This window comes from Marmota monax, unplaced genomic scaffold, assembly GCF_021218885.2.
Source record: "Marmota monax isolate L192 unplaced genomic scaffold, Marmota_monax_Labrador192_F-V1.1 WCK01_AAM20220418_F8-fsc00099, whole genome shotgun sequence".
Taxonomy (NCBI): Eukaryota; Metazoa; Chordata; class Mammalia; order Rodentia; family Sciuridae; genus Marmota; species Marmota monax.
In genome coordinates, this window is record NW_026692126.1 from 2855645 (window position 1) to 2867794 (window position 12150).

Genomic DNA, 12150 nt, shown 5'->3' on the forward strand with positions numbered 1-12150 from the left:
AGCAATTCTAAGCAGGAAGTGTGAATCTGGAGGTATAGCGATACCAGAGTTCAAACTGTACTACAAAGCAATAGTAACAAAAACAGCATGGTACTGGTACCAAAACAGGCAGGTGGACCAATGGTACAGAATAGAGGACACAGAAACCAATCCACAAAATTACAACTTTCTTATATTTGATAAAGGGGCTAAAAACATGCAATGGAGGAAGGATAGCATCTTCAACAAATGCTGCTGGGAAAATTGGAAATCCATATGCAACAAAATGAAACTGAATCCCTTTCTCTCGCCATGCACAAAAGTTAACTCAAAATGGATCAAGGAGCTAGATATCAAATCAGAGACACTGCGTCTGATAGAAGAAAAAGTTGGCTATGATCTACATACTGTGGGGTCAGGCTCCAAATTCCTTAATAGGACGCCCATAACCCAAGAGTTAATAACAAGAATAAACAAATGGGACTTACTTAAATTAAAAAGTTTTTTCTCAGCAAGAGAAACAATAAGAGAGGTAAATAGAGAGCCTACATCCTGGGAACAAATTTTTACCCCTCACACTTCAGATAGAGCCCTAATATCCAGAATATAAAAAGAACTCAAAAAATTAAACAATAAGATAACAAATAACCCAATCAACAAATGGGCCAAGGACCTGAACAGACACTTCACAGAGGAGGACATACAATCAATCAACAAATACATGAAAAAATGCTCACCATCTCTAGCAGTCAGAGAAATGCAAATCAAAACCACCCTAAGATACCATCTCACTCCAGTAAGATTGGCAGCCATTATGAAGTCAAACAACAATAAGTGTTAGCGAGGATGTGGGGAAAAGGGTACACTTGTACACTGCTGGTGGGTCTGCAAATTGGTGAGGCCAATTTGGAAAGCAGTATGGAGATTCCTGGGAAAGCTGGGAATGGATCCACCATTTGACCCAGCTATTGCCCTTCTTGGACTATTCCCTGAGGATCTTAAAAGAGCGTACTATAGAATTTGCAGGGAAATGGATGGCATTAGAGCAGATTATGCTAAGCGAAGCTAGCCAATCCTTAAAAAACAAATGCCAAATGTCTTCTTTGATATAAAGAGAGCAACTAAGAACAGAACAGGGAGGAAGAGCATGAGGAAAAGATTAACATTAAACAAAGACAAGTGGGGGGAGAGAAAGGGAGAGAGAAGGGAAAGCATATGGAAATGGTAGGAGACCCTCAATGTTACACAAAATTACATATAAGAGGTTGTGAGGGGAAAGGGGGGGGAAACAAGGGAGAGAATTGAACAACAGCAGATGAGGTAGAGAGGGAAGATGGGAGGGGAGGGGGGATAGTAGGGGATAGGAAAAGTAGCAGAATACAACAGTCACTAACATGCCATTATGTAAAAATGTGAGTGTGTAACCGATGTGATTCTGCAATTTGTATTTGGGGTAAAAATGGGAGTTCATAACCCAATTGAGTCAAATGTATGAAAGATGATATATCATGAGCTTTGTAATGTTTTGAACAACCAATTTAAAAAAAAAGAATTAAGTTTATCTGTTTCTTTTTATCTATTTTATTATAGTTACTAGGTAATTTAAAATTTCACATTTACCTTATATTTCTATTGGACTGCACTGGGCTAGATTGGATACATTAATCTATGGCTGCCATCAAGTGGGAAAAAGGAGTCTGCTGTTACCTCTAATTTGGAGGAAGATATAGATTAGTGTAGTTAAGAGTATAAGCTCTGGATTTTGGCAAGTTTAGGTTCAAATCCTGAAGCTACCGTGTTTGTCCTCAGTTTGCTTATCCACAAATTAAGAATAATGGTATCTAGCTGGGTACAGTGGTGCACACTGTAATCCCAGTAACATGGGAGGCTGAGGCAAGAGGATTATAAGTTTAAAGCCAGCCTCAGCAACTTAGCAAAAGCCTATCTCAAAATAAAAATAAAAGGCTAGGGGTATAGCTTAGTGATAGAATGCCTCTGGGTCCAATCCTGGTATCAAAAAAAAAAAAAAAAAAAAAAGAAAGAAAAAGTTTCTTTCTCTCTATATACATATATCAAGCAATTCTGTGAGAATTGAATGAGACCATGCATGTAAAATATTTAGCACAATACCTAACACATAATAAAAACTTGAAGAAAAAGTTATCTTGCTATTATTTTTATTGCCTACCACTAGTACATTGTTTGACTTTCCTATGTGTAACTAAAGTTACTTTTCATGTAAAGTTCTATAGCTGGATTCTACTGGAATAGTCATCCAAAGGGCATTTATTCCAAAGAAAAGCTTAACATCCAAAAAGAGTTAGCCGGTGTGGTGGCGTATGCCTGGGATCCCAGTAGCTTGGGAGGCCGAGGCAGGAGGATCCTGAATTTAAAGCCAGCCTCAGCAATGGTGAAGTAGACCCTGTCAGAGAGACCCTATCTCTAAATAAAATACAAAAAATAGTGCTGGGGATGTGGTTCAGTGGTTGAGTGCCCCTGAATTCAATTCCTGGTACCAAAAAGAGTTATTAGCCAGCCCTAGTGGCCACAGGTCTGTAATCTCAGTGATTTGGGAAGCTGAGGCAGAAGGACTGTCAAGTTTGAGACCAGCCTCAGCAATTAAGTGAAGCCCTAAGCAACTCAGCAAGACCCTGTCTCTAAATAAAAATAAAAAGAGCTGGGGATATGGCTCAGTGGTAAAGCACTCATGGGATCAATCCTTAGTACAAAACAAAAACAACAACAAAAAAGAAAATTATTAGACACAATGTTTCATGTTCAAAATCTTATCAAGGAATCAGGTTAAAACTACTCAGTTGGGCTAGGAATGTAGCTCAGTTGGTAGAGTGCCTGCCTCACATGCACAAGACCCTGGGTTCAATCCCAAATACTGCCAAAAAAAAAAGAAACAAACCACCAACACCAAAAACAAAAAACAAACAAACAAACAAAAAAACTACTCCGTTATTTATGCCCATATTTTTAAAAGTGTTTTATTTTGAAATAATTTTAGATTCACAAAAAGCTAAAAAGTAACACACACAAGTTCATGGATAGTTCATTAATATTCTCCACCAATAAGCCCCTTATCTACCTGTGGATCAATGATTAAAACCTAGGAAACTAATATGGGTACAATACTATTAACTAAACTAGACTTTATACAAACTTCAAATTCCAGGATCCCACATTGTGTTTGGTTGTTAATGTCTCCTAAATTTCCTCAAAGAGTGCAACACTTCCCCATTTTCTTCTTTGTTCCTTATAACCCAGACACTTTCAATTAGTTACTTTGTAGAAAGTTGTCTCAATTTGGGTTTAACTGAAGTTTCCTCATATTTAGATTAAGGTTATACATTTTGGGCAAGAATATCAGAAAGTAATGCTACTCTCAGTATTTCATATCAGGGAGTACATAATGTTATTACTGGTACTGTTCACTTTCATTACTTGGCAAGGTTGGGTCTGCCACATGAAGACCAGGCAAACTTTACACATAGATTCTGTCACAGGTTGGGCTCCCTTTGTCAGCAACCAGAGAACTTCAAGTCTAATTGCTCTTTGCAGAAGAAAAACTTTGCATGAATATAGTTTTTCCATGTAAGAAATTCAGAAATACTTAATCTATTCTAATACATAAGTCTATTTTAGTGCTACCAGAGGAAGGCAGAAGTTTGGTGATGATTACAGAGTTGGGATTTCTTTAATACAGTCATAAATTAATCATGTCTGGTACCTATCAAAGACCACACACACACGACAAATTTCACTAACCATCTTGTTTCACACATCTCTTGAGACTGTGAAGGATGTGAGAATAAGAGAACATCAGAAGAATAAGACCCACATGGGGGCCAGAAGCCTAAGTCAACTACAAGTCTGTACCTACAAGTAGTTTAAAATGACTTTTCTCCAAAAGTTTATAAGAAAGAAGCTTGAAAGTTCAAATAACATAAATAACATGAACGTCTGCTTAAAAGCCTGACTGGGAAAAAAAAAAAATCTTTGAAGAATATCATCACTGATAATTACAACACATTTTAAGATAAAATGAACAGAGTAAACCAGGCGCAGTAGTGCATGCCTATAATCCTAGCAATTCAGGAAATCAAGATAGGAGGATTAAAAATTCAAGGCCAACTTCAGCAATTTACCAAGACGCTGTCTTGAAATTGAAAAGAAAAAGGGCTAGGACATAGTTCAGTGGCAAAAGTGACCCTGGGTTCAATCCCTTGTGTGTGTTCAATCATACACATACACACATACACACACAGAGAGAGAAAATAGATTATCTACATTTTCTTCTCTACAGGTTTCCAGAGTTTAAAAAATGGTAATCCCAAAATTCAAAGAAAAAGAATTCATTTGTATTAAGCTATAGGGGGACTTAAGAGGGGAAACAAATTATTTAATGTGATTTATTCTGCCTAGACCACATATCCATAGAAATACAGGGACAGCTGGGCATGGTAACACATGCTTGTAATCCTAGTGGCTTGGGAGGCTGAGACAGGAGGATCAAGAGTTCAAACTTAGCCTCAGCAACTTAGCAAGGCCCAAGGCAACTCCCAAGACCCTGTCTTTAAGTAAAACATGAAAAAAGGCTGGGGATGTGGCCCAGTGGTAAAGTGCCCCTGGGTTCAATCCCTGGCACCTGCCCCAACCCCCCTCAAAAAAGAAAGAAAATAAATACAGGGACATCAGTTACCACAGAAGAGTGGCACACTCACAAAATTTTAATTTATATAAAGCTAATGAAGAACTGTTTCCAAGGAGTGATAGTGGTGTTATTCTGTTTGTGAACTCTGCTATCAGAGTATTTCAAAGAAGGAAAACACAAGAAAAATATCCTGAAGCTCTATACCATGTTTTAAATCTGATCCACAGAGTTATTCCTATTTTTTATCTGTTAAGTCATAAAAAATTAAAAAAAAGATTTTCACTTAAAAAGAGATTCTACAATATTTTTTAATAAATACAACTAAGCGTATCTGAAAAAAAGTACTATTGTGTATGTGTGTTTATTTATGTGTTGAGGGATTTCTAGTTTTATTGATTAGTGTCTTTAACATAACTTCTTTTTTAAGTTATAGGTAGACACAATATCTTTATTTTTATATGGTGCTGAGGATCGAACCTAGCGCTTCACGTATGCTAGGTGAGTGTACTACCTCTGAGCCACAACCCCAGCTTCTTAACATAACTTCTTTAGGGAAAAAAAAGAACTCTGAGATGATTAAGGCAGGGAAAATACAAGAGACACAGATATACATGGCTGTTTAATTTTTCTTGGAGTGGGGCATTAGAAAGGATCAATTAAGATCGAACTAAGATCCAAACCATAAAGTTAAACCAAAGGGGACATTCACAAGAGGGCTATATGAAATTAGCTTTCTAAAGCTATTTTTTTTTTTTTTTTTAGGAAATTTAATTTCTCTAGTTCCTGTTTCCTAGCTGAAAAAGACCTATTTGGTTATTCTGGATTTTTACCCTAACTTTAGGTTCTCAATTATCATTTTATTTCAAACCAAAAGGGTATCTATCCTCTGACTTCCTCTCTAAGAAATCCTTTGCTCTCTTTCATTTTCTAGTCTCATTCTCTACACTGGATTTATTTTCCAGTCTTTTACTCTTCTCTCTTGTTATCCTTGCTCCTCTTTCTCTCCTTTTACCCCACCTGGCAAAACATTATCTGTCTAAACCTTGGCTGAAAAGGGAAAAATCCAGGGAGGATAAAGATCAATTAAGAAATACACTGGTCTTAAGAGTCTATTAGAGTCAAAGACTTAGCAGTGCCTTGACAGTCAACTACTAGGATGAACTGTCAACAGAGATTTTTTGGAGGACTGAGTTGCATATAGTGTTCTGGAGAAGCCCCCTATTTCTCATGGAGGTTGGTAAACTCCACAAAACCACAGTTGAAAGGAAAATGAAAAACTCCACCACTGGCCTTTATCCGAGCGTGGCCGCCTTCCGCTCGGCTCAGTGCCCGCCACATGCCCAGGAGTGCGTCTGGATCCTTGAGGGGCGCCCTTCGCAGGTGGACAGTGCTTACGCTATACTGCAAGAGAGCCAGAAAAGTGCCCATGAGAACCAGAAAGCAAACTTCCAGCCAGTGGGATCATCTCTCTAGGCATCTAAGATGGGGAAATCAACACAGATATCTGGGCAGCATCTGAATGCCAGAAAGTTAGGGAGTGACAAATCCTGCCCTCCCTGACTTCAGATCAACATAATGGTGGTGGAAGGAAAGAAAAAATGTATTCTGACATATCTGGTGGGGACAAGACAAAAGCCTGGGCTTGGGGTACAGCTCAGTGGTAGAATGTTTGCCTAATTGAACCCATGAGGTCCTGGGTTCAATTCCCAGCATTAGAGGGAAAAAAAAAAAGAAAAGAAAAGACCAAGTCAAGGCCAAATGATGGGGGAGAAATGTCTTCATTTCTAATAGTCAAAAAAATTGAAATAACTAATAGAAGAAAATTTCCTATAGTCTAAATCTATATTAGAAAGTCTGTGCTATGCTGATATAGGGAATTAAAGGTTATAACTGAAAGCAATTCATCCAAAAATTAGGTGATGCTCTTAGAGGAAAGTAAAAGAACTTCATTCTGAGATATAAAAAAATACAGCATAAATATGCCAAAAATTAAGAAATTATCTTTTCACAAGTCATCATCTTACCATAAACTGGACCCTCTTCCACAAAAAGGTTAATGAAGCTAAATTGAGAATATTAAGATTTTATGGTAGGAGACTTTTGGTAGTTTATAATCTCTCCAGACTGTTTATAAAATGTTTCATATGACCCTATTAATACATGGAACTCAAAGAACATGCTAACAAATAAAAAAACTTCATATTTTTACCCTATTTAGGCAGAACTAAATTTCTAAACTCTGCTGATCCAACTCAAAATCTCAATCCTAAGAAAAATGCAAAAGTAACAATTATTTGCTGAAAATCATATAGCATAAAAACTTCCAAACTTTCAAGTACTATTCTTTTCAATCCTTGATGGGAGTACTGTCTGAACAAGGTGGTAAATGGCACCACATTCTCTAATTAACCCTGTTAAATAGAATTTAACTATTCAGAGAGGTTTGCTGGGTTTCCCTGGATCCAAGTGACTAGAAAAAAATGGCAATCTCATTGGTTCAAGAAAATCATCCCAGGACACCAGGCTGATGATGAAGCAAACTATGTTTGTTTGTTTTTGGTACCAGGGATTGAACCCAGGGGCATTCTATCACTAAACTACATCCCCAGCCAGCCCTTTTTATTTTTTACTTTGAGACAGCCAAGGCTGACCTTGACAGTAAAGCAAACTATTGTGATCATTTTCAGATACACACACTAAATAAGTCAGGGTTCTAGCAACTCCATTTTCTAAGAAAACTGCTTCTTAAAATTCTATCTATGGTGCAATCTGGCCAAAGCATGTCAACTTCTCTTGTCAATACTTTTCTTCTTCCTTTCTCTCTCTCTTCCTCCCTCTCCTGTCCCTCTCTTTCTTTCTTTTTTGGTACTGGGGATTGAACCCAGGGGCACTCTACCACTGAATCACATCCCCACCCCTTTTTATTTTGAGACAAGGTCTCACTAAATTGCACAGACAGCCTCGAACTTATGATATTCCTGCTTGAGTCTCCAAAGTAACTGGGATTATAGGCATATAAGCCACTGCTTGTCTCTTCTTCTCTTTTTAAAATTTTTGTGGTACTGGAGATTGAACCCACAACCTTGTCCATGCTAGGCAAGCACTCTACCATTTAGCTACTTCTTCAGCTCTCTTCTGAAAAACTTGTTTTCTCTTGTTTGAGACAGGTCTCACCTTGGCTGGCCTTGAACTTTTAATTCTTTTGTCTCAGTCTCTCAAGTAGCTGGAATAACAGGCGTGGGGGACTGCACCTGATTTTTGTCTGTTCTTTTAAGATAGAGTTGGCAAATGACCTGTGCTCTTTTCCCAAATTAAAGATTCTTCCACTTAAATCTTGAAGACTAGGGGGCATCAGCTGGCAGTCAAGGAAGGTGGCACTTCTTTTTGGCAAAAGGAATAGACTAGTTGATCCTAACAACTTGGTGGAACTAATATCCTAGGTGAGGCAACAATGAATGGCTCACAAAGATGTATGGTTATTTGAGAGGAATGAGGGACTATATCTGGTGGTCACCCGACCCTGCGCTCTATGGAAACCAAAAAGGATAAAAAGATAACAAGTACACAATAATATTAGACACCAACTCCCAGATTTCTCATTAACTTCAAGTTGTAAAGAAGAGTGTTTTCTAAGGGCAGAGGGAAGGTTTGTTACTAAGACACAACAAAATTGTGAAGCAATCTTGAGTAGAAAATCATCTATTCATTCAACTGCAAGAAAGCCTCCTCACCTTGGCTTGCAGGGCATTCTAATAGCAGGGGCGAGTCCTCCCAGTTTCACCAGGCCATGCAGTTTGCTAAATCCTGGCTGGGAAGTCAGGTTCTACATTTTCATGTAAGGAAGATGGTGGAAAAGAAGCTATTAGACCATGTTCAGAAAACATCTGAGGGAGTTAGAATATAAGATGGGAGAGACTGTGGAGCCAATAGCAAAGATAACTTGTTAAAGGTCATAAAAAGAGAGTATAGTGTATTTAAGGGATGAACCACCATGTCCATCTAAAAATATGTACAGAAGGGGGTAAAACTATAGTTTTTTTTTGATAAACACAAGGAACCAGACAATTGTAAAGACACAACCTTTAAAGGGCCTAAGGCAGTATACTCAACTCCCCCCCTCCCCCAGACTTGATCCAGCCCTGTAACCACAACCTAAACCCTAGCCATATGCCTTATTACTAGACCACCAATATCAGGATAATTTCCATACCTCTCTCACAGCATGCACAACAGCACAACACCAGTAAGTTTTGGGGGAGGGAGGAAGAGCTGAGAGGGAGAGTCTATCTATTTCCCACCAGTAGCCTGGATCAAATCTCTGTACTTTTGAAATTTGATTTTTGATTTCAAGACCCAAAAAGGCAAAGAAAGGGAGACCAGAACTTCAAAAAGATCTCAGGAAATTTACAATTGACTCTGGCTACGGCTGTAGAGGCCACGGCTACTGAGGCCACGGCTTTTGGCTACAGCTGTAGAAGAAATCAGAGCCAAAGAGGAGTTACTGGCAGTTTAAAATAAGCTAAGGTCTACCTTTTATGGAAAAGTGTCAGACATGCCCTTTGGAGCACCAAGACCACTGGGTATCATTCAAAGAAGATTTAGTTGGGATCAATTTGTATCAAACCAAGAACTTTATTCAAGTGGAAAATTAATTTGATGAGGTTTCTGTTTTTTCACTCTTCCTTCTTCATATCCAAGAAAGGCAGAGACATTAATGTGAATAAAGGAATTTTACATAGGAGGCAATAAAATCCCCCCTCAGATTATTTTATACATGGCTTTCCAACAGCTTTCTCCTAGCCAGTGGTTCCTCCTTTTGTAGAGTCTGATATTTTACAGAACAATAACAACTACAAATGAACTTTCAGAATGGCTCTTAATCCCAAATCTCAATGTTTTCAATAGCCCTTTCATATTACAAGTAAAGGTAAAACTAAATTTAAGGGAGATTTTTGTCTTCATTTCTTTTCAGGAAAAAGAAGTCTAGTGGGAGAGTTAACTCGAGGTTTTGAATGCAATCAATCAGACCATGGACAATTTCTCTTTACAGATGCCTAAATTTAAGGAGTGGAGGAAATATTCTCTTGAACTGGGAAATTCTGAGGACTTGTATTTACAGTGAAGCTATGGCCAAATATATTTCTTACATAAAGACCAAGAAGATTTTCCCTTCTGCTGTAATCTAAACTCTTCTTTGTACAGTGGCTATGCTGGGACTGATAAAAAGTCCATCAGCAGGAAACTAATAAAAAATCTCTCAACTCAATAGTTTATTTTCTCCTCCATCACTTTAACACACATAATAGGAGGATGGGGACAAAGATCAAAAACAAAGGAAGATCGGTTCCTCCACACAGAAATCGTATTTAATAACTGCAAATAACTCCGAAAATACACGGGGAGTGTGGTCAGAAAGGTGCAGCAGCTGCATGTGCTTATAACTTATAAATTATGAGACAACATGACATGTACAAACAACCAGCCAGGTTTAAAGTCAGTGGCAGAAACTTGTTTGATGACATCCACTAGATTTGATAGCCACTGCCCTCTCACCATTTCTAACAGCTCCCCCTACTCTAATCACAATACAATCAAGCTGGTGAGGACAGCTAAAGACCCTGGTCCTGCAAGAAAAAATGATCTCCCAGACCGCGCGGCACCAACACCACAAAGTCGATCTCCATCTCTGTCCTCGGCAGATCCCAGGCTCCATCTCTTTTCAAGTCTCCACCCTCCTTTCCCCGCGGAGGCTCCACCTCTCCGGCCCCGCTCTTTTCAGACGCGCCTCCGGTCTCTGGGACTTTCACAGCCACCAGCGACATCAACCTCTCGCGCTTCCTACTCCACTCCCCGGCGCCCAGCTCTCCACTGGCACAGCTCCGTGTGTGCCTTGCCGGTCCCGAGCTGCAGTCAGCGGATTGTGAGGCCCGCACAGGTCCCAACCATCCTCGTGACGGTCCCACCTCACTCACCCTCCGTCACCTCCAGCACCTTAATCTGTTCCTCGGCAGCAGCCCGCACCTCCTGCACTGGGGACAGGATCCCAGTGAGAGTATCCACCAACGCCTCCTTTAATCCTTGTGCTACTGGACCTGGCAACCCGGAGGCCGCACCAGCTGCAGCTGCCGCCGCCATCTTTTCTCCCCTCAGTCCCCCAGCCCGGACCCGCCACTGAATGACGGCTCCCGCGCACGGCCAATCCACGAAGCCGCGCCTGCGCACCAGATTCCGCGGGAGCGGGCGGGAGGCGGGGAATGAATCTAAACCTCCAGAGACAGCGCCTCCTGCCGCTTAAACGAAAACTGCACCTTTGTCAGCAAGGATCGCTTCGGATTTATGTCGAAAGGGAATCCCAGAGAGATTAAGGGGCTTTTCTAAAGTCGCACAGTAGGTGAGCCATCTCACTTAGAATAAAGGTTGTGGTGTATGCCTTTAGACTCAAGGGTCGTTCACATATTAGACGATGTGTTAGGAGAGAGGAGGTGGGGTGGAAATGGATGACGAGGGCTGAGTGTGGTGATGCATGTCGGTAATCCCAGAGAATGGGGAGGCTGAGGCAGGAGGATTGAAGTTCAAGACCAGCCTCAACAATTTAGCAAGACCTCTGTCAAAATAAAAAGGGCTGGGTATTAGCTCAATGGTGAAACGCCCCTGGTTCCAACCCCAATACCCACCCCACCAAAATGAAAAAGGAAAAGGATTTTTTTGAGGGCTTTAAAGAGAGGAGACTGAGTCAGAAAGACCACCCATTTTAAATCAACTTCTTTCTCCTCCACCCATCCCACCACACACGGAAAAAAAATTGGCTAAATTTAATTTCTTCATCGATTAGCCTTAAGAACCACAGATAGGGCGCTGGGAGAAACTGAAGGGAAGTGGGCAGTGGGCATGGGCCTGGGCGTGGGTAGGGTTACCTTCCAGCCTAGATGAACCCAACCTCAAAATGGGAAGGTGATGGAAGGGGAGAGTACCAACATGTAAAAGGGTATTTTCTCCAGATTGACACTTTATGTGAGAATTTGATAGCTGAGAATATATGCCACCTCCCTCAAGTGAAATTATGGCTGGACATCTCAAGAAGTGGGAACAGAAGTTATTTAATATACGAAATGGCCCAGGGTATATACTACTCAACAATGTAGGTGGAGGGAATTAGAGAGAGGAGTTGAAAATACAGGAGCCTGGGCTGGGGCTGCAGCTCAGTGGTAGAGTGCCTGCCTTGCGCGTGTGAGGCACTGGGTTCCATCCTCAGCACCACATAAAAATAAATAAAAATATTGTGACCATCTACAACTAGAAAATATATTTAAAAAATAAAGAATAGGAAAAAAATACAGGAGCCTGGCCGGTGAGGTAACCCGGGAAATGTAACCCCTGTGCTTCCTCTGGGGAGGCTGAGGCAGGATGACCGGGAGTTCAAAGCCAGCCTCAGCAAAAGCCAGGCACTAAGCAACTCAGTGAGACCCTGTCTCAAAACAAAATACAAAATAGGACTGGGATGTGGCTCAGTG

General features: G+C 40.3%; 1 protein-coding gene across 2 annotated transcripts in view; it reads right to left on the reverse strand.

Annotated features, from left to right (window-relative positions):
* The window catches only part of Ipo9 (importin 9), a 58775-nt gene extending 47955 nt beyond the window's left edge, over window positions 1-10820 (reverse strand). The window contains exon 1 of one of the 2 annotated variants that reach the window (XM_046464152.2): window positions 10612-10820. In XM_046464152.2, the coding sequence (XP_046320108.1) occupies window positions 10612-10774 (163 nt within the window). In that variant the 5' untranslated portion in view covers window positions 10775-10820. The remainder of the gene's footprint in view (window positions 1-10611) is intronic. The other variant, XM_046464161.2, reaches the window with a different exon arrangement.
* Window positions 10821-12150: the final 1330 nt, after the last annotated feature.